General features: G+C 42.9%; 1 protein-coding gene across 3 annotated transcripts in view; it reads left to right on the top strand.

Annotated features, from left to right (window-relative positions):
- NT5M (5',3'-nucleotidase, mitochondrial) overlaps nt 1-23,521 on the top strand; it is a 27,588-nt gene extending 4,067 nt beyond the window's left edge. Inside the window, exons 1-6 of one of the 3 annotated variants that reach the window (XM_073648499.1) lie at nt 8,025-8,192; nt 10,056-10,541; nt 10,691-10,791; nt 11,834-11,894; nt 21,282-21,396; nt 21,748-23,521. In XM_073648499.1, coding sequence (XP_073504600.1) covers nt 10,224-10,541; nt 10,691-10,791; nt 11,834-11,894; nt 21,282-21,396; nt 21,748-21,893 — 741 coding nt within the window. In that variant the 5' untranslated portion in view covers nt 8,025-8,192; nt 10,056-10,223 and the 3' untranslated portion in view covers nt 21,894-23,521. Of the gene's footprint in view, nt 1-8,024; nt 8,197-10,055; nt 10,542-10,690; nt 10,792-11,833; nt 11,895-21,281; nt 21,397-21,747 lie in introns of those variants that run through there. The other 2 variants (XM_073648501.1, XM_073648500.1) reach the window with 2 other exon arrangements.

Below are 23,521 nucleotides of genomic sequence, written 5' to 3'. Positions count from 1 at the left end.
TCACTGGACATGATGGGAAGAGGAAAACTGAGGAGATAACTCTATACAAGTTAGTTAGAAATGCGAATGTTATACACCTGTCTCATCTGGGCTGGGCCACGTCAAGTTTTACAAGTCGTCTCAGTGACATCATCTCCATAGGCCTCTTAAGGCCCAGTTGGACGCACACCTGTATCTGGGTGATGAAACAGCTCTGTGTTCAGCTGCTGTTTGTTTGGACTCAGTCAGTATCCAGCTTCTTCTGTTGCTACTATCCCCTCAGACGTATCCGATTCTGCAACCAGCAGCTACGGTTCCACAAGACCAGCCAAATAACCCATCGCTTGCAGTAAGCGCTAAGAACTGACATTGGGAAACTTATCTGTACACTGCATTTATCTCACTTGATAAAGCGGAAAGCGAAACGCGCGTCGGGGTTGCATGGGATACTTCCATCCTTCTCCAGCTCTGGTGGTTTATGGTTACTCCACGTTCTCTTTTGACCAGATGTTTTAGGAGTACTCCACCTCCTTTCACTTGGCTATATTCTTTCTGGGGGAACTATACTACTCATTCCGTTCCTAGCCACATTTATTGATTATGTGCAATTTGAATATTTGGTTTACTGCATTTATCTTTGCAAACTCTTGTGATTTCCGTGAACCTTCAGATTTGCTGGTTAGCCAATCGTTTGCTGTGAGCATCACAAACTGCTATCAGAGATGGTTTACATTAAGCGATTCTGTCATCTATATTTATGTGGTGCTTCAGACCTGACGTTATCCACTTAATTTACCCTCCTGGTTCCTGTGGCTTCCAGCAAGCACTGCCACACCTGTATGTCTGCCACCCAGCATAACCAGTTGACCAGGTCTTAGTGTTCTATGTGGCTTCCAGCCTTCTGTGCCATTGCCCTGGGTACGTGAGTCTACCCTGACCTGCGGCTTCGGGAATCCACCTCACCAGGTCAGCCTATCAGTGGCAAAGATACAACGTGTTGTTCAGCATCCAAAAATCTTCAGGATCCTATAGAGAAAAGTGCCCTAAACAGACTGGACACATGGCGGAGGATCCCATAAAGAAAAGTGCCCCCAAACGACAGGACACATGGCAAATGAGCCTATAGACAAATGTGCCCCCTACCTACAGGACACATGGTGTAGGATCCTATAGAGAAAAGTGCCCCCAACTGACAAGACACATGGCGGTGGATCCCATAGAGAAAAGTGCCCCCAACCGACAGGACACATGGCAGAGGAGCCTATAGACAAATGTGCCCCCTACCTACAGGACGCATGGTGGAGGAGCCTATAGAGAAAACTGCCCCCCCACCAATGGGACACATGGTGGAGAATCCTATTGAGGAAAGTGCCCCCTACCTACAGGAGACGTGGCAGAGGAGCATATAGAGGAAAGTGCCCCCTAACTACAGGACACATGGCCGAGGAGCTTATAGAGAAAAGTGCCCCCTACCTGCAGGACACATGGCGGAGGATCCTATACAGAAAAGTGCCCCCGACCTACAGGACACATGTTGGAGGAACCTATAAAAAAGTGTCCCTATCCTACAGGAAACATGGTGGAGGATCCACTGGACATTCCTCGTGGGATCATGTGACTGGTCACTGTGACGTGTGTTCAGCGACGTGGCCGGCGGGTCAGGAACAAGCTGATGGCCCCTGCTTTCTGATTGGAGGGGACTTGCTTCTACACTGTTTCCTGCTGGGATGATGCCACCCCCAGACAAAGGCATTGCGCCGATATGCGCTTTAGGGCTGGCGCCATTAAACATGATGTTACGAATCCGGGTGGTGGAACCTCTGTGCTGTGATACAAGCAGGGACCAGAGGGGTGTAACTAAGTGCCTGCCCGGACCGACCCTGGCCACACGGCGGCTTAGTCGACTCCGTGAACCAAGGAGGGACCGGGAAGGTGATCCAGGTGCCACTCTAGGACCGAACTTGTGTGAGAGCAGGCGACTCCCATGGGACTGATGGCCAAAGCCGACAGGCACAGCAGATGAGCACGGCTGGTAGACAGGCAAGTGATGTGGGTAGACAAGCAGACGGGCACGGCTGATAGACAGGCAGACGGGCACGGCTGATAGGCAGGTGGGCACGGCTGATAGACAGGCTGGCGGGCACGGCTGATAGACAGGCTGGCCGGCACGGCTGATAGACAGGCTGGCCGGCACTGCAGATAGACTGGCAGGTGGGCACGGCTGATAGACAGGCTGGCCGGCACGGCTGATAGGCTGGCCGGCACGGCTGATAGACAGGCAGGCGGGCACGGCTGATAGGCAGGCACTGGAACCTGAGGGCTGAGGAGAGTGTTAGCACACAACAACCTTGTAGAGGCACCTCCATTTTGGAGGAGGTGCCTTATATAGGAGCAGTCCTCCGGCCATTGGCCGGGGACTCTTTAGAACGGCGCGTGCGGCCCCTTAAGAGGGAGGGCGCGCGCGCGCCCTAAGTACGGTGCCCGGGGAACTGCGCATGGTGCGCACATCCCAGGCAGATGCAGCAGGGGAGCCGGAGGACGCCGGACCGGGACCGCGGCGGTGGGGGGATCGGCGTCTCTGCCCGGCAGAAGGCAGAGACGCCGACGCTACAGTACCCCCCCTTTACGCCCCCACTTCTTTAAGCCCGCAAGAAATTTTTCTAGAAGATGAGGAGCATGAATGTTCTCCCTGGGCTTCCAAGACTTCTCCTCAGGACCAAACCCCTTCCAATCCACAAGAAAGAAAGTCTTTCTTTTTACTCTCTTGATGGCCAAAATATTCTCAACCTCAAAGACGTTCTCCGCGGAGACTGGAGCTGGGGTGGTAACTGGATCGTCAGAGAAAGGATTAAGGACAACAGGCTTGAGGAGAGACACATGAAAGGAATTGGGAATCCGTAAGGAATCAGGGAGTTTCAGCTTGTACGCCACTGGATTTATTTGGTTCAGAATCTCGAAAGGACCGATGAACCGCGGGCCCAACTTGTATGATGGTATCTTGAAACGGACATATTTGGAAGAAAGCCAGACCTTGTCTCTCGGACGAAGTAGAGGCGGATCCAGACGTCTCTTATCAGCATGCTTCTTCATCCGCTCGGAGGACTGAAGAAGCGCAGATCTAGTGTCTTCCCAATCACCGAAAAGTCACTGACGAGAGTCCGCAGCAGGATTGTCCACTGAAGAAGAGACGGGAAACGGAATTCGGGGGTGTCGACCGTAAACCACAAAAAGACTTAGCAGAGGACTCACTCACATGGTTGTTATAAGAAAACTCGGCCCAAGGCAGAAGTTCTACCCAATCGCTATGGTGAGCGTTGACAAAGTCCCGAAGAAAACTCGTAAGGATCTGATTAATACGTTCCACCTGACCATTGGACTGAGGATAATAGGCTGAAGAAAAGTCCAAAGTGACATCCACCAGGTTGCACGTGGCTCTTCAGAAGCGAGAAGTGAACTGAACTCTGTCCAAGACAATATGGAGGGGTAAGCCGTGGAGACGAAAGATGTGACGGATGAAGTCCTTAGCCAGCACAGGTGCGGACGGAAGACCAGGCAAAGGAATGAAGTGAGTCATCTTGGATAAGCGATCAGTGACCACCCATATGACGGTAGAACCGACAGATACCGGAAGATCAGTGATGAAGTCCATAGCAATGTGTTGCCAAGGAGCAGAAGGCACGGGAAGAGGAAGGAGACGACCAGCTGGGTGGTGCCTAGGTATCTTGTTACTGGCACAGGAGGGACAAGCCGGCAACAAAATCCGCAACATTCTTGCCCAGGGTGGGCCACCAATAATGTCGGGCCATGAGCAGAAGCATCTTCCTCTGGCCGGCATAACCAGCCAGTTTGGACGAATGACCCCAGAGTAAGACCCTCTTCCGATCCTGATCCGCTACAAAGGTCTTACCAGGAGGTAGGTGAGACAGGTCAAACGGAGCAACAGTCATTATTCTGGAGGGGTCAATGATGTGTAGAGGCTCCTCCTCTTGGTCGGTAGACAGAAAAGAGCGGGATAGAGCGTCAGCTTTAATATTCTTGTCTGCTGGGCGGTAATGGAGAGTGAAGCTGAAACGAGCAAAGAACAAAGATCATCTGGCCTGACGCGGATTTAGTCTTTGGGCGGTCTGCAAGTAAACAAGGTTTTTATGGTCAGTGTAGATGACCACCGAGTGCAGAGCCCCCTCAAGAAAGTAGCGCCAATCCTCCAGCGCTAATTTGATGGTCAGCAGTTCTCGATCTCCTATGGAGTAATTGCGCTCGGACGAAGAAAAGAGTTTGGAGAAGAAGCCGCAGGTCACCATTCGCCCGGACGAGGATTTCTGGGTGAGCACTGCTCCGGCCCCGGAGGAAGAGGCATCAACCTCCTGGAAGAACTGTTTATTGCAATCTGGACGATGTAGCACTGGAGCGGAGGAGAAGGCTTGCTTAAGAGAGACAAAGGCACTTTCCGCCTCGGAAGTCCATTCCCTGGGATTTGCTCCTTTACGGGTGAGAGCAGAGATGGGAGCAGTCCGTTAGGAGAAATGAGGAATGAAGAGGCAGTAATAGTTAGCGAATCCCAGAAACCACTCAATAGCCTTCAACCCCTCAGGTCGGGGCCACTTTAAGACGGCAGACACCTTCTTGGGATCCATCCGCAGTCCGGTCTCAGAGATGATATACCCCAAAAGTGGTAGGGAGGTCTGCTCAAAGAAGCATTTCTCGTGCTTTGCATACAGGCGATTCTTCCGGAGCCTCAGCAGTACCTGACGAACATCCCTCCGGTAAGAGGGGAGAACACCAAGATATCGTCTAGGTACACCACCACGCAGGAATACAGGAGATCTCGGAAGATGTTGTTCACTAACTCCTGGAAGATGGTTGGAGCATTACAGAGACTGAAGGGCATCACGCGGTACTCGTAGTGACCATCCCGAGTGTTGAATGCCGTCTTCCACTCGTCTCCCTGGCGAATACGGACCAGATTGTATGCCCCACGAAGATTGAGCTTAGTGAAGATCTTCACGCCTTTTAGGCGGCAAAACAGCTCTGAGGTGAGAGGCAGGGGGTACTTATTTTTGATGGTAATCTGGTTTAGGCCCCTATAGTCGATACATGGACGAAGAGAGCCGTCTTTCTTTTTGACGAAGAAGAATCCTGCTCCATCCAGAGAGGTGGAGTTCTGGATAAATCCCCTAGCAAGATTCTGTTCTATGTACTCAGCCATAGCACGGGTCTCGGCCAGCGACAAGGGGCAGATTCGCCCGCAAGGAGGTGAAGCAACAGGTATTAGGTCGATGGGGCAATCATACGGCCTATGAGGTGGTAGTGTCTCTGCCTCCTTTTTATCAAAGACGTCCGCATATGACCAGTAGGGTGCTGGCAGGCCAGGTAGGTTAGCTGGAGTAGACGGAAGTCGAGCAGGACGAGCCGGAACCAGACAGGACTTATGACATTCCTGACTCCAACGAAGCACTTCACCAGATCTCTAATTCAGGACGGGCTCATGTCTCTGTAACCAAGGCAGGCCAAGCAAGAGGGGATTAGAAAGACCGAACAGCACGTAAAAGGATATCCTCTCCGAATGTAGCATTCCCACCTGAAGAGTTACAGGCTCAGTGACAAACAAGATGGTCTCAGAGAGAAGCTTTCCATCCACAGAGGAAACCGCTAAAGGATCAGCCAGACGTATGGTAGGAATCCGATATCGCCCCATAGCGGCCTGTTGAATGAGGTTCCCAGTGGCTCCGGAATCCAGATAGGCAGTCTCGAAGAAGCGGGTCTCATGACTGGTAACTGAAACGGACAGAGTCAAGGGAGGAGAGGAAGAACTTTTGCCTAGGATGACCTCTCCGAGCGGTCCTAGACACTGGAGTTTCCCGGTCTCACCGGACAGGAGCAACTCCCCTCTGCGCGGCGGATCTCCTGACGAGACTTGACCATGTTAACTTGCTCTATTTGCATAGACTCTAGAGAAGACACCGGAGGGGATGCTGGTTGCGAGACTGGCCTTTGGAAGGTTGGTGCGAGGGGCAGGGGCCTTCTCTCACGAGTCGCCTCCTTTGAACGCTCCTGAAAACGGATGTCGATCCGTGTAGCTAATGACACCAGGTCGTCTAGAGAGGGAGGTATGTCACGACCGGCTAGCTCATCGTTGATCCGTCTGGAAAGGCCCTACCAAAAGGTGGACACCAGAGCCTCATTGTTCAAGGCAAGTTCAGATGCGAGGGTGCGGAAAAGCATGGCATACTGTCCCACAGAGAGACTCCTTGGCGGAGTTGGAGAAGAGAGGAGGCAGTCGAAGATTTTCGTCCGGGCTTATTGTACACCTTTCGGAAAGCCGCGAGGAAGGCCTGGAGGTCGGAAACCAGAGGATCCCCTCTCTACCACAGAGGGTTAAGCCACGCCAACGCCTCTCCGGTGAGATGAGACATGATGAATGCCACCTTGGCCCGGTCAGAGGCGAACTGGTGTGCCAGGAGCTCAAAGCGCAGCGTGCACTGATTAATGAAGCCCCGACATAGGGCAGGGTTACCACCGAAACATGGAGGGGAAGAAAGCCGGGGTCCTAAGTCGGATGCCACAGCGCCTCTGCGTTGAGGTGCCGCCGGAGCGGGTGCCGCTTGGTTAGAGGTGGACACAGTCGGGGTGGACAGCGCGTCCAAGTGGGAGTTGACTGTCCGCAGATAGGACAGAGCATTTTGGAGGAGGTGCCTTATATAGGAGCAGTCCTCCTTCCATTGGCCGGGGACTCTTTAGAATGGCGTGCGGCCCCTTTAAGAGGGAGGGAGCGCGCGCCCTAAGTACAGTGCCCAGAGAACTGCGCATGGTGCGCGCATCCCGGGCAGATTCAGCAGGGGAGCCGCAGGACCCCGGACCGGGACCGCAGCGATGAGGCGTCTCTGCCCGGCAGGACCAAAGACATACAGCAAGAAAAAGTGGTATGTATAATTAGACAGGGAGCATATGGATAAAAAATATCATAATTTTTATTGAGTGAATACAGAACTAGACACAACGTAGAGATTTATAAGCATTTAAAAAAGCATGATCCTTCAGTAGAAACCACAAAAAAGTATCACAAATCAATATGTACCAACAATAGCCAAAAAATGATGATAGTAAAACCTCCTATCCCAAAGCAAAGATACCATGATGGGGTGCTACACCAGATGACCTGGCCTCCACAGTCACCAGACCTGAACCCAATCGAGATGGGTTGGGGTGAGCTGGACCGCAGAGTGAAGGCAAAAGGGCCAACAAGTGCTAAGCATCTCTGGGAACTCCTTCAAGATTGTTGGAAGACCATTTCCGGTGACTACCTCTTGAAGCTCATCAAGAGAATGCCAAGAGTGTGCAAAGCAGTCATCAAAGCAAAAGGTGGCTACTTTGAAGAACCTAGAATATAAGACATATTTTCAGTTGTTTCACACTTTTTTGTTAAGTATATAATTCCACATGTGTTAATTCATAGTTTTGATGCCTTCAGTGTGAATGTACAATTTTCATAGTCATGAAAATACAGAAAAATCTTTAAATGAGAAGGTGTGTCCAAACTTTTGGTCTGTACTGTATGTATTTTATTTGGATGTCCTCTCCTGCTGTGGATGACGCCTTTTAACCACTGTGTTCATCTTTTAGACCAAAATATATATGTGGGCTCGTTACCATTTATTTTTCCTGTCTAATGTGCTGTTTGTCTTTTGGTTTTGCCCTGTACTTCAGCCCTTATTTATCAGTCATTTGACTCTCCAGCTTACTATATACACACATTCTTATGTTGTATACCTTATAGGGCTTAGTCAGTGAGGTATTTTGATTTATCTACTGCACACATAACAGAGGATCATATAAAGTGCTCCCTACTTACAGTGACACATAGTGGAGGATCCTATAGAGAAAATATACATAATTAATAATATAATATCTGTTATCTATCTATTATCTATCATCTATCTATTATCTATCATCTATCTATTATCGATCTGTATTATCTATCTATCTATCTTTCTTTCTATCTATCCCCTTGCTGACTAGATACAATACAGACTTGCAGGGGTTAATATTTCTCCCTCCCCTGGAGAGTTGCTATGCAGAGCAGAAACACAAGCAGAAGGCGCCTGTTTCTTTAAATAGAGGAGGCCGCCAGCTCTTACAGGGCAGCAGGACAGGAACTGGCAGGAAGGATGAGAGTCTGTGGCATCAGAAGTCCATGCAGTGCAGAGCCCCCCTGTGTATGTAGGTCGGAAAGCCGGTGCATGTAGAGATGCAGTGCTCTCCCTGTTTATGTTGGTTGGGGGCCGGTGCATGCAGTGATCCCGAGCCCTCCCTGTGTCTGTAGATTGGGGGGCCAGTGCATGCAGTGATCCCGAGCCCTCCCTGTGTCTGTAGATTGGGGGACGGTGCATGCAGTGATCCCGAGCCCTCCCTGTGTCTGTAGATTGGGGGGCCAGTGCATGCAGTGATCCCGAGCCCTCCCTGTGTCTGTAGATTGGGGGACGGTGCATGCAGTGATCCCGAGCCCTCCCTGTGTCTGTAGATTGGGGGGCCGGTGCATGCAGTGATCCCGAGCCCTCCCTGTGTCTGTAGATTGGGGGGCCGGTGCATGCAGTGATCCCGAGCCCTCCCTGTGTCTGTAGATTGGGGGGCCAGTGCATGCGGTGATCCCGAGCCCTCCCTGTGTCTGTAGATTGGGGGGCCAGTGCATGCAGTGATCCCGAGCCCTCCCTGTGTCTGTAGGTCGGGGGGGCCGGTGCATGCAGTGATCCCGAGCCCTCCCTGTGTCTGCGGGTCGGGTGGCCGGTGCATGCAGTGATCCCGAGCCCTCCCTGTGTCTGTAGGTTGGGGGGGCCGGTGCATGCAGTGATCCCGAGCCCTCCCTGTGTCTGCGGGTCTGGTGGCCGGTGCATGCAGTGATCCCGAGCCCTCCCTGTGTCTGTAGGTCGGGGGGGCCGGTGCATGCAGTGATCCCGAGCCCTCCCTGTGTCTGCGGGTCGGGTGGCCAGTGCATGCAGTGATCCCGAGCCCTCCCTGTGTCTGTAGGTCGGGGGGGCCGGTGCATGCAGTGATCCCGAGCCCTCCCTGTGTCTGCGGGTCGGGTGGCCGGTGCATGCAGTGATCCCGAGCCCTCCCTGTGTCTGTAGGTCGGGGGGGCCGGTGCATGCAGTGATCCCGAGCCCTCCCTGTGTCTGCGGGTCGGGTGGCCGGTGCATGCAGTGATCCCGAGCCCTCCCTGTGTCTGTAGGTCGGGGGGGCCGGTGCATGTAGTGATCCCAAGCCCTCCCTGGGTCTGTAGATTGGGGGGCCAGTGCATGCAGTGATCCCGAGCCCTCCCTGTGTCTGCGGGTCGGGTGGCCGGTGCATGCAGTGATCCCGAGCCCTCCCTGTGTCTGCGGGTCGGGTGGCCGGTGCATGCAGTGATCCCGAGCCCTCCCTGTGCCTGTAGGTCGGGGGGCCGGTGCATGCAGTGATCCCGAGCCCTCCCTGTGTCTGCGGGTCGGGTGGCCGGTGCATGCAGTGATCCCGAGCCCTCCCTGTGTCTGTAGGTCGGGGGGGGTCCGGTGCATGCAGTGATCCCGAGCCCTCCCTGTGTCTGTAGATTGGGGGGCCAGTGCATGCAGTGATCCCGAGCCCTCCCTGTGTCTGTAGGTCGGGGGGCCGGTGCATGCAGTGATCCCGAGCCCTCCCTGTGTCTGCGGGTCGGGTGGCCGGTGCATGCAGTGATCCCGAGCCCTCCCTGTGTCTGCGGGTCGGGTGGCCGGTGCATGCAGTGATCCCGAGCCCTCCCTGTGTCTGTAGGTCGGGGGGGGCCGGTGCATGCAGTGATCCCGAGCCCTCCCTGTGTCTGTAGATCGGGTGGCCGGTGCATGCAGTGATCCCGAGCCCTCCCTGTGTCTGCGGGTCGGGGGGTCGGTGCATGCAGTGATTGTGATCATTACATGACATGCTGCAGCAGACCTTTCTGCATGCTGAGGACACTGCTGCAGTCCCTTGTTGCTGGGCTCCGGTCTGCAGCTCACACCCTGCAGTGACGTTGCTTGTTGCATTCATGATGCTTCGGACTACAAGTGACATATACAATCTATGATTCCCTACAGATCGCTGCAGCTGAATGAATGAGACTTGGCACCAAGAAGAACAAGATCTCCTCCTGGGACCTGAATGGTAGCCCCGACGGGGTGATATCACACATGCGTATAGCACAGGCGTCCCCGGAGAGCCCCCTCACATCCCATCCTCTTACATAGGTGCGGATCTGATGCTCCATGAATACAAGCGCAGTGTCGGTGGACCCCGCACAGTGCGCGACTAGTTCCCCCGGCGTCATGTCCCTACCCAGGCTGCTCCGCGGGGGCGGCGCTCTCACCGCAGGTCTCCAGAGCTGCCGGTCCTGTTCTTCCTCTGTAAGTTCTGCCAGGCGCCTCAGGGTGCTGGTGGACATGGATGGAGTGCTGGCGGACTTCGAGGGCGGCTTCTTGAAGAAATACAGAGCTCAGTACCCCAAGGAGCCTTACATTGACCTGAATAACCGTAGAGGATTCTGGGTATCGGAGCAGTACGAGAATCTGAAGCCTGGACTGAGTGTAAGTTATTGGGGAGCTCCCACTTTTTATTTTTGTATTTCCCACCTGTTTCTCGAGTGGAGTATTACCAGTCCATGGATATTTTTTTTTGTATATATTTTAGTTTTTTTGCATATTTTTTATTGCCCAGTTTATTTCCTTTTCTTCAGGAGAAAGCTATAAGCATCTGGGAAGCAAAGAATTTCTTCTTGGATCTGGATCCGATTGATGGCGCCGTGGAGGCCTTGAAAGAAATGTCCAACTTACCCAAGTGAGCGTTTAATTGCTGAGTCTTCACTCTTGTATCTGAGCTACTGGTGGAAACCATCAGTATGCAGGAAAGCTGGGTGACACCACTGCTCCACTTAACAGCAAATATCACCTCGTTGTTGGCTGCCGAAATAAAGTTTTTCCTGAGTCGGCAGATCAGACCTTCGAGAGTCTGCAGACCCTTTAAGAGATGGAATTGATGTCGCTAGAGTTGGTGCAAAACTATTTGCACCACCCGGTCCATTGGCCACATCAGTAATCGGTGGCTGCTGGACGGGAGACCTGACGGTATCCGTGGCTCTTCTTTTGATTGGCCGGGTTGTTGTCATGCCACTCCTGGAGCCAAGCCACCTAATCATAAAAGGATGCTGTCAGCTAAAAGGGGGGTTCTTGTGGTCAGCCAGACCACTGCAGCCAATCACAGGTGACTTTGATCAACGCGGCATCATGAAACATCCAATGACACACTGTTGAAGGCACCTGATCGCTGCAGCCAATCACTGGCCGCAGCAGTTCTGCTGTTGGTGGGACAGTGACGTCTCCTGACCGCGGAGAAGCCGGCGCTGTATCCAGGCGGATGCCGACAGGCGAATATCACTTTCTTATTTTTCATTCTCTGAGTGCAAGAATAAGCTGCAAAATGCCGATCTGCCTGTAATATCTGCCTCAGGCGCAGCTAATTCACAGGCCGTGCAGAAACTTGTCGCTCAGCACCTGCTGCACCGAGGGCGAGTGGTCGGTCTCCAAGGCAACGAACTGTAAACAAAACACAAGAGTTAATATCGTAAGAACGACAGAAAATTGTAATAAATAGTAAATTGCAAAAGTGCTTGTTCTTACATGTACAGTCCGATAATATCCATCAATAAAGATGGAGAATAACACTTTAAAATATCTCACTGTGACCAGTGCTCGCTTAATGATTTTGAGGAATGGGAGAGAATCCGACGTATCTGGCACATCTGATTCATGTAAATATCTAATACCGGACACACATGATGTTCACCTGGCATGTAATAACCGTGGGTTTTATTTCCCTCCAGCACTGATGTCTTCATCTGCACCAGCCCCATAAAGCGATATCAGTTCTGTCCGTATGAAAAGGTATCAGAGGATAAAAGCTTTACACTTGTGTTTTACTCATTGATGACACTTGATGTATGATGTATTTAGAGGAGAATAGTAACTACTACTACTACTGTAATACTGCCCCCTATGTACAAGAATATAACTACTATAATACTGCTCCCTATGTACAAGAATATAACTACTATAATACTGCCCCCTATGTACAAGAATATAACTACTATAATACTGCCCCCTATCTACAAGAATATAACTACTATAATACTGCCCCTATGTACAAGAATATAACTACTATAATACTGCCCCCTATGTACAAGAATATAGCTACTATAATACTGCTCCCTATGTACAAGAATATAACTACTATAATACTGCTCCCTATGTACAAGAATATAATTACTATAATACTGCTCCCTATGTACAAGAATATAACTACTATAATACTGACCCTATGTACAGGAATATAACTACTGTAATACTGCTTCTATGTACAAGAATATAACTACTATAATACTGCCCCCTATGTACAAGAATATAACTACTATAACACTGCCCCCTATGTACAAGAATATAACTACTATAATACTGCCTCTATGTACAAGAATATAACTACTATAATGCTGCCCCTATGTACAAGAATATAACTACTATAATATTGCCCCTATGTACAAGAATATAACTACTATAATACTGCTCCTATCTACAAGAATATAGCTACTATAATACTGCTCCCTATGTACAAGAATAAAACTACTATAATACTGCTCCTATGTGCAAGAATATAACTACTATAATACTGCCCCCTATGTACAAGAATATAACTACTATAATACTGCCCCTATGTACAAGAATATAACTACTATAATACTGCTCCCTATGTACAAGAATATAACTACTATAATACTGCCCCCTATGTACAAGAATATAACTATTATAATACTGCTCCTATGTACAGGAATATAACTACTATAATACTGCCCCTATGTACAAGAATATAACTACTATAACACTGCCCCTATGTACAAGAATATAACTACTATAATACTGCCCCTATGTGCAAGAATATAACTACTATAATACTGCTCCCTATGTACAAGAATATAACTACTATAATACTGCCCCCTATGTACAAGAATATAACTACTATAATACTGCTCCTATGTACAAGAATATAACTACTATAATACTGCCCCTATGTACAAGAATATAACTACTATAATACTGCTCCCTATGTACAAGAATATAACTACTATAATACTGCCCCTATGTACAAGAATATAACTACTATAATACTGCTCCCTATGTACAAGAATATAACTACTATAATACTGCCCCCTATGTACAATAATATAACTACTATAATACTGCTCCTATGTACAGGAATATAACTACTATAATACTGCTCCTATGTGCAAGAATATAGCTACTATAATACTGCTCCTATGTACAAGAATATAACTGCTATAATACTGCCCCCTATGTACAAGAATATAGCTACTATAATACTGCCCCCTATGTACAAGAATATAACTACTATAATACTGCTCCCTATGTACAAGAATATAACTACTATAATACTGCCCCTATGTACAAGAATATAACTACTATAACACTGCCCCTATGTACAAGAATATAACTACTATAATACTGCCCCTATGTGCAAGAACATAACTACTATAATACTGCCCCCTATGTACAAGAATATAACTACTATAATACTGCCCCCTATGTACAAGAATATAACTACTATAATACTGCTCCCTATGTACAAGAATATAGCTACTATAATACTGCCCCCTATGTACAAGAATATAACTACTATAATACTGCCCCCTATGTACAAGAATATAGCTACTATAATACTGCCCCTATGTACAAGAATATAACTACTATAATACTGCTCCCTATGTACAAGAATATAACTACTATAATACTGCCCCTATGTACAAGAATATAACTACTATAATACTGCCCCTATGTACAAGAATATAGCTACTATAATACTGCTCCCTATGTACAAGAATATAACTACTATAATACTGCCCCTATGTACAAGAATATAACTACTATAATACTGCTCCCTATGTACAAGAATATAACTACTATAATACTGCCCCTATGTACAAGAATATAACTACTATAATACTGCCCCCTATGTACAAGAATATAGCTACTATAATACTGCCCCCTATGTACAAGAATATAACTACTATAATACTGGTCCTATGTACAAGAATATAACTACTATAATACTGCCCCCTATGTACAAGAATATAACTACTATAATAATGCCCCCTATGTACAAGAATATAACTACTATAATACTGCTCCTATGTACAAGAATATAACTACTATAATGCTGCCCCTATGTATTAGAATATAACTACTATAATACTGCCCCTATGTATAAGAATATAACTACTATAATACTGCCCCTATGTATAAGAATATAACTACTATAATACTGCCACTATGTACAAGAATATAACTACTATAATACTGCCCCTATGTACAAGAATATAACTACTATATTACTGCCCCCTTTGTACAGGAATATAACTACTATAATACTGCCCCCTATGTACAAGAATATAACTACTATAATACTGCCCCTATGTACAAGAATATAATTTCTATAATACTGCCCCTATGTACAAGAATATAACTACTATAATACTGCCCCTATGTACAAGAATATAACTACTATAATACTGCCCCTATGTACAAGAATATAACTACTACAATACTGCCACCTATGTACAAGACTATAACTACTATAATACTGCCCCTATGTATAAGAATATAACTACTGTAATACTGCTCCTATGTACAGGAATATAACTACTATAGTACTGCCCCTATGTATAAGAATATAACTACTATAATACTGCTCCTATGTACAAGAATATAACTACTATAATACTGCCCCCTATATACAAGAATATAACTGCTATAATACTGCCCCTATGTACAAGAATATAACTACTATAATACTGCCCCCTATATACAAGAATATAACTACTATAATACTGCTCCTATGTACAAGAATATAACTACTATAATACTGTCCCTTTGTACAAGAATATAACTACTATAATACTTCCCCTATGTACAAGAATATAACTACTATAATACTGCCCCCTATATACAAGAATGTAACTACTATAATACTGCCTCCTATGTACAAGAATATAACTACTATAATACTGCTCCTATGTACAAGAATATAACTACTATAATACTGTCCCTTTGTACAAGAATATAACTACTATAATACTTCCCCTATGTACAAGAATATAACTACTATAATACTGCTCCTATGTACAAGAATATAACTACTATAATACTGCCCCTATGTACAAGAATATAACTACTATAATACTGCCCCCTATGTACAAGAATATAACTACTATAATACTGCCCCTATGTACAAGAATATAACTACTATAATACTGCCCCCTATGTACAAGAATATAACTACTATAATACTGCTCCTATGTACAAGAATATAACTACTATAATACTGTCCCTATGTACAAGAATATAACTACTATAATACTGCCTCCTATGTACAAGAATATAACTACTATAATACTGCTCCTATGTACAAGAATATAACTACTATAATGCTGTCCCTTTGTACAAGAATATAACTACTATAATACTTCCCCTATGTACAAGAATATAACTACTATAATACAGCTCCTATGTACAAGAATATAACTACTATAATACTGCCCCTATGTACAAGAATATAACTACTATAATACTGCCTCCTATGTACAAGAATATAACTACTATAATACTGCTCCTATGTACAAGAATTTAGCTACTATAATGTTGCTCCTATGTATAAGAATATAACTACTATAATACTGCCCCCTATGTACAAGAATATAACTACTATAATACTGCCTCCTATGTACAAGAATATAACTACTATAATACTGCCCCTATGTGCAAGAATATAACTACTATAATACTGCCCCCTATGTACAAGAATATAACTACTATAATACTGCCCCTATGTACAAGAATATAACTACTATAATACTGCTCCTATGTACAAGAATATAACTAATATAATACTGCCCCTATGTACAAGAATATAACTACTATAATACTGCCTCCTATGTACAAGAATATAACTACTATAATGTTGCTCCTATGTATAAGAATATAACTACTATAATACTGCCCCTATGTACAAGAATATAACTACTATAATACTGCCCCCTATATACAAGAGTATAACTACTATAATGTTGCTCCTATGTATAAGAATATAACTACTATAATACTGCCCCTATGTACAAGAATATAACTACTATAATACTGCCCCCTATGTACAAGAATATAACTACTATAATACTGCTCCTATGTACAAGAATTTTACTACTATAATGTTGCTCCTATGTATAAGAATATAACTACTATAATACTGCCCCCTATGTACAAGAATATAACTACTATAATACTGCCTCCTATGTACAAGAATATAACTACTATAATACTGCCCCCTATGTACAAGAATATAACTACTATAATACTGCCCCTATGTACAAGAATATAACTACTATAATACTGCCCCCTATGTACAAGAATATAACTACTATAATACTGCCCCTATGTACAAGAATATAACTAATATAATACTGCTCCTATATACAAGAATATAACTACTATAATACTGCTCCTATGTACAAGAATATAACTAATATAATACTGCCCCTATGTACAAGAATATAACTACTATAATACTGCCTCCTATGTACAAGAATATAACTACTATAATGTTGCTCCTATGTATAAGAATATAACTACTATAATACTGCCCCTATGTACAAGAATATAACTACTATAATACTGCCTCCTATATACAAGAATATAACTACTATAATGTTGCTCCTATGTATAAGAATATAACTACTATAATACTGCCCCTATGTACAAGAATAAAACTAATATAATACTGCCCCCTATGTACAACAATATAACAAATATAATACTGCCCCTATGTACAAGAATATAACTAATATAATACTGCCCCTATGTACAAGAATATAACTACTATTATACTGCTCCTATGTACAAGAATATAACTACTATAATACTGCCCCCTATGTACAAGAATATAACTACTATAATACTTCCCCTATGTACAAGAATATAACTACTATAATACTGCCCCCTATATACAAGAATATAACTGCTATAATACTGCCCCTATGTACAAGAACATAACTACTATAATACTACTCCCTATATACAAGAATATAACTACTATAATACTGCTCCTATGTACAAGAATATAACTACTATAATACTGTCCCTTTGTACAAGAATATAACTACTATAATACTTCCCCTATGTACAAGAATATAACTACTATAATACTGCCCCCTATATACAAGAATGTAACTACTATAATACTGCCTCCTATGTACAAGAATATAACTACTATAATACTGCTCCTATGTACAAGAATATAATTACTATAATACTGTCCCTTTGTACAAGAATATAACTACTATAATACTTCCCCTATGTACAAGAATATAACTACTATAATACTGCTCCTATGTACAAGAATATAACTACTATAATACTGCCCCTATGTACAAGAATATAACTACTATAATACTGCCCCCTATGTACTAGAATATAACTACTATAATACTGCTCCTATGTACAAGAATATAACTACTATAATACTGTCCCTTTGTACAAGAATATAACTACTGTAATACTTCCCCTATGTACAAGAATATAACTACTATAATACTGCCCCCTATGTACAAGAATATAACTACTATAATACTGCCCCTATGTACAAGAATATAACTACTATAATACTGCCCCCTATGTACAAGAATATAACTACTATAATACTGCCCCTATGTACAAGAATATAACTACTATAATACTGCTCCTATATACAAGAATATAACTACTATAATACTGCTCCTATGTACAAGAATATAACTAATTTAATACTGCCCCTATGTACAAGAATATAACTACTATAATACTGCCTCCTATGTACAAGAATATAACTACTATAATACTGCCTCCTATGTACAAGAAAATAACTACTATAATACTGCCCCCTATGTACAAGAATATAACTACTATAATACTGCCCCCTATATACAAGAATATAACTACTATAATGTTGCTCCTATGTATAAGAATATAACTACTATAATACTGCCCCTATGTACAAGAATATAACTACTATAATACTGCCCCCTATATACAAGAATATAACTACTATAATGTTGCTCCTATGTATAAGAATATAACTACTATAATACTGCCCCTATGTACAAGAATATAACTACTATAATACTGCCCCCTATGTACAAGAATATAACTACTATAATACTTCTCCTATGTACAAGAATTTAACTACTATAATGTTGCTCCTATGTATAAGAATATAACTACTATAATGTTGCTCCTATGTATAAGAATATAACTACTATAATGTTGCTCCTATGTATAAGAATATAACTACTATAATACTGCCCCCTATGTACAAGAATATAACTACTATAATACTGCCTCCTATGTACAAGAATATAACTACTATAATACTGCCCCTTTGTACAAGAATATAACTACTATAATACTGCCACCTATGTACAAGAATATAACTACTATAATACTGCCCCTATGTACAAGAATATAACTACTATAATACTGCTCCTATGTACAAGAATATAACTACTATAATACTGCCCCCTATGTACAAGAATATAACTACTATAATACTGCCCCCTATGTACAAGAATATAACTACTATAATACTGCCCCTATGTACAAGAATATAACTATTATAATACTGCCCCTATGTACAAGAATATAACTACTATAATACTGCCCCCTATGTACAAGAATATAACTATTATAATACTGCTCCTATGTACAGGAATATAACTACTATAATACTGCCCCTATGTACAAGAATATAACTACTATAATACTGCCCCTATGTACAAGAATATAACTACTATAATACTGCTCCTATGTACAAGAATATAACTACTATAATACTGCTCCTATGTATAAGAATATAACTACTATAATACTGCCCCTATGTACAAGAATATAACTACTATAATACTGCTCCTATGTATAAGAATATAACTACTATAATACTGCTCCCTATGTACAAGAATATAACTACTATAATACTGCTCCTATGTATAAGAATATAACTACTATAATACTGCCCCTATGTACAAGAATATAACTACTATAATACTGCTCCTATGTACAAGAATATAACTACTATAATACTGCCCCTTTGTACAAGAATATAACTACTATAATACTGCCACCTATGTACAAGAATATAACTACTATAATACTGCCCCTATGTACAAGAATATAACTACTATAATACTGCTCCTATATACAAGAATATAACTACTATAATACTGCCCCCTATGTACAAGAATATAACTACTATAATACTGCCCCCTATGTACAAGAATATAACTACTATAATACTGCTCCTATGTACAAGAATATAACTACTATAATACTGCCCCTATGTACAAGAATATAACTACTATAATACTGCCCCCTATGTACAAGAATATAACTACTATAATACTGCTCCTATGTACAAGAATATAACTACTATAATACTGCCCCCTATGTACAAGAATATAACTACTATAATACTGCCCCCTATGTACAAGAATATAACTACTATAATACTGCCCCTATGTACAAGAATATAACTATTATAATACTGCCCCTATGTACAAGAATATAACTACTATAATACTGCCCCCTATGTACAAGAATATAACTATTATAATACTGCTCCTATGTACAGGAATATAACTACTATAATACTGCCCCTATGTACAAGAATATAACTACTATAATACTGCCCCTATGTACAAGAATATAACTACTATAATACTGCTCCTATGTACAAGAATATAACTACTATAATACTGCTCCTATGTATAAGAATATAACTACTATAATACTGCCCCTATGTACAAGAATATAACTACTATAATACTGCTCCTATGTATAAGAATATAACTACTATAATACTGCTCCCTATGTACAAGAATATAACTACTATAATACTGCTCCTATGTATAAGAATATAACTACTATAATACTGCCCCTATGTACAGGAATATAACTACTATAATACTGCTCCTATGTACAAGAATATAACTACTATAATACTGCTCCTATGTATAAGAATATAACTACTATAATACTGCCCCTATGTACAAGAATATAACTACTATAATACTGCCCCTATGTACAAGAATATAACTACTATAATACTGCTCCTATGTATAAGAATATAACTACTATAATACTGCTCCTATGTATAAGAATATAACTACTATAATACTGCCCCTATGTACAAGAATATAACTACTATAATACTGCTCCTATGTACAAGAATATAACTACTATAATACTGCTCCTATGTATAAGAATATAACTACTATAATACTGCCCCTATGTACAAGAATATAACTACTATAATACTGCCCCTATGTACAAGAATATAACTACTATAACACTGCCCTCTATGTACAAGAATATAACTACTATAATACTGCCCCCTATGTACAAGAATACAACTACTATAATACTGCCCCCTATGGACAAGAATATAACTACTATAATCCTACCTCCTATGTACAGGAATATAACTACTATAATACTACTCCTATGTACAAGAATATATCTACTATAATACTGCTCCTATGTACAAGAATATATCTACTATCATACTGCCCCTATATACAAGAATATAACTACTATAATACTGCCCCTATGTACAAGCATATAACTACTATAATACTGACCCCTATGTACAAGAATATAGCTACTATAATACTGCCCCCTATGTACAAGAATATAGCTACTATAATACTGCTCCTATGGACAAGAATATAACTACTATAATACTGCCTCCTATGTACAAGAATATAACTACTATAATACTGCTCCTATATACAAGAATATAACTACTATAATACTGCTCCTATGGACAAGAATATAACTACTATAATACTGCCTCCTATGTACAAGAATATAACTACTATAATACTGCTCCTATATACAAGAATATAACTACTATAATACTGCTCCCTATGTACAAGAATATAACTACTATAATACTGCTCCTATGTACAAGAATATAACTACTATAATACTGCCCCCTATGTACAAGAATATAACTACTATAATACTGCTCCCTATGTACAAGAATATAACGACTATAATACTGCTCCTATGTACAAGAATATAACTACTATAATACTGCCCCCTATGTACAAAAATATAACTACTATAATACTGCCATATGGAGACATGCTATTGTACTGACTCTTTCTCTCTCTCGCACAGTACGCTTGGGTGGAGAAACACTTTGGACATGAGTTTTTGGAGCAGATTATTCTGACCAGGGACAAGACTGTGGTTTCTGCTGATCTCCTGATCGATGACAGGCCTGATATATTTGGTAACGTTACACCTCTGATTATTATTGGGGGTCGTACAGGCAGAGGACATGAAGAAACAATAGCATGGTGTTAAAGCCCCTTTTCTATATGGTGAGGTAGGGCATATTCCCATCTTGTGCACCCAGCCTTTACATGTATTTCATGGTTGGCCATTCATTTCACCGCCAGGCATGTAACATTTCAGAGAGAGTAGGGTCTGTGTTTCTCATTGAACCCTGGGTGACCGTGTGACTAAAGGATAGCTCCAGAGTTACTAAAAATGGCTGCAAACTAAGGGCAGAACTGGCTGATATCAGAAGAAAATAGCACACATTGAAAGTACAATTTTCCTTTTTTTTTTTGCTCCGCAGGGGCTGAACCAAACCCTTCCTGGGAACACATCCTGTTCACCGCCTGCCACAACCGCCATTTATTAGTGACATCACCGAAGCGGAGGCTTCAGTCCTGGAGAGATGATTGGAAAGGGTTACTAGACAGCAGACGACAGTCCAGCTAATCAATAAATGTGAAGAAACCTGTGGATCAGACCTAACTAATCAAATCCGAGCAATCCTCCAATGCTCCTCCCCCTTTTGAAAAGGAAGTGTCTGATTGGTTCAGAATTATTCCTTTTACTAGCGCACGTGGTTACACCATACATTCACACAAATGGAAACGCACGGCGGCGCAGTGACTGATCACTACCGGTATGTCAGGTGCTACCCACAATGAAGGCCACCAGTATCATGCACCTTAACAAATCATTAGATGCTGCTGACATCTTTGGGACAATTCAGGTAAGAGAAGTAAAAATGGCTGCCTCCAGGTGACCCGGAAAAAGGGTGGGACATAAGCAGCACTCCGCCTTAAAGGGGCATTCTACTTTTAGAGATGAGACATGTTAGCGCAACGCTCCTTTAGATATGTTCCTTTGAATAGCTTGTATAGGAAAGACGCAGCTTTGCCGTCCACTGGAAAGCCCCTTTCACCACTTCCATTCTTGCCATACCATTAAAGGGGCATGATGGCATTTTACTATTTTTGTTTTTAATTCACTGAAACATTTATTTATACTTTTTTTTATTACTCTTGCCAGTTTTATGGCAGTGCCAGACACCTTCAAGGAATTATCTGGGTAAATCTGATCAGACTGTGCTATGCCAGTGCTGTATGCTTTGCCAGTGCTGTGTGCTTTGCCAGTGCTGTGTGCTATGCCAGTGCTGTGTGCTTTGCCAGTGCTGTGTGCTATGCCAGTGCAGTGTGCTATGCCAGTGCAGTGTGCTATGCCAGTGCCTTGTGCTATGCCAGTGCCTTGTGCTATGCCAGTGCAGTGTGCTATGCCAGTGCAGTGTGCTATGCCAGTGCCTTGTGCTATGCCAGTGCCTTGTGCTTTGCCAGTGCTGTGTGCTTTGCCAGTGCTGTGTGCTATGCCAGTGCTGTGTGCTATGCCAGTGCAGTGTGCTATGCCAGTGCTGTGTGCTATGCCAGTGCAGTGTGCTATGCCAGTGCCTTGTGCTATGCCAGTGCAGTGTGCTATGCCAGTGCAGTGTACTATGCCAGTGCTGTGTGCTATGCCAGTGCTGTGTGCTATGCCAGTGCCTTGTGCTATGCCAGTGCTGTGTGCTATGCCAGTGCTGTGTGCTATGCCAGTGCAGGGTCTGAGGGGGCGGAGCCTGACACACAGAAAATATGGTAATATGAAGTTATTTATTGTCTATGGGGGTGAATAACACTAATCCTCAAGAAACTTTTTACTTGATTTAGTTTTTAGCGTGGATTGTATTTTTTTCTTTAGAGGATCATTATCACTTTACCCTCATAAAAAAAAACTAAAATAAAGAAAATACAAAAAATATATATATATAGCGAAAGTATTGAGTGCTGTTTATGTCCCACATTGTATTTTAGGAATAGTGTCTTATGATCTAACTTTACTTAAAGGGAATGTGTTAGTAGAAAAATTACTGATTGTTCAAATCAGGTTTTTCGGTCAAATACATTATTTTTCCTGATTTTTCATATTACTATTTATATAAAAAGAAGATTTTTTTTATCAATAACATGGATAATGTAAAAATTATTTTTAAACACACATATATATATATATATATATATATATATATATATATATATATATATATATAT

This window comes from Phyllobates terribilis, unplaced genomic scaffold (assembly GCF_046119375.1).
Source record: "Phyllobates terribilis strain yellow unplaced genomic scaffold, ASM4611937v1 Scaffold_9__5_contigs__length_417890890, whole genome shotgun sequence".
Taxonomy (NCBI): domain Eukaryota; kingdom Metazoa; phylum Chordata; class Amphibia; order Anura; family Dendrobatidae; genus Phyllobates; species Phyllobates terribilis.
The sequence above is the reverse complement of the archived record's forward strand: the minus strand, read 5'-3'. Positions and strand labels throughout refer to the sequence as shown.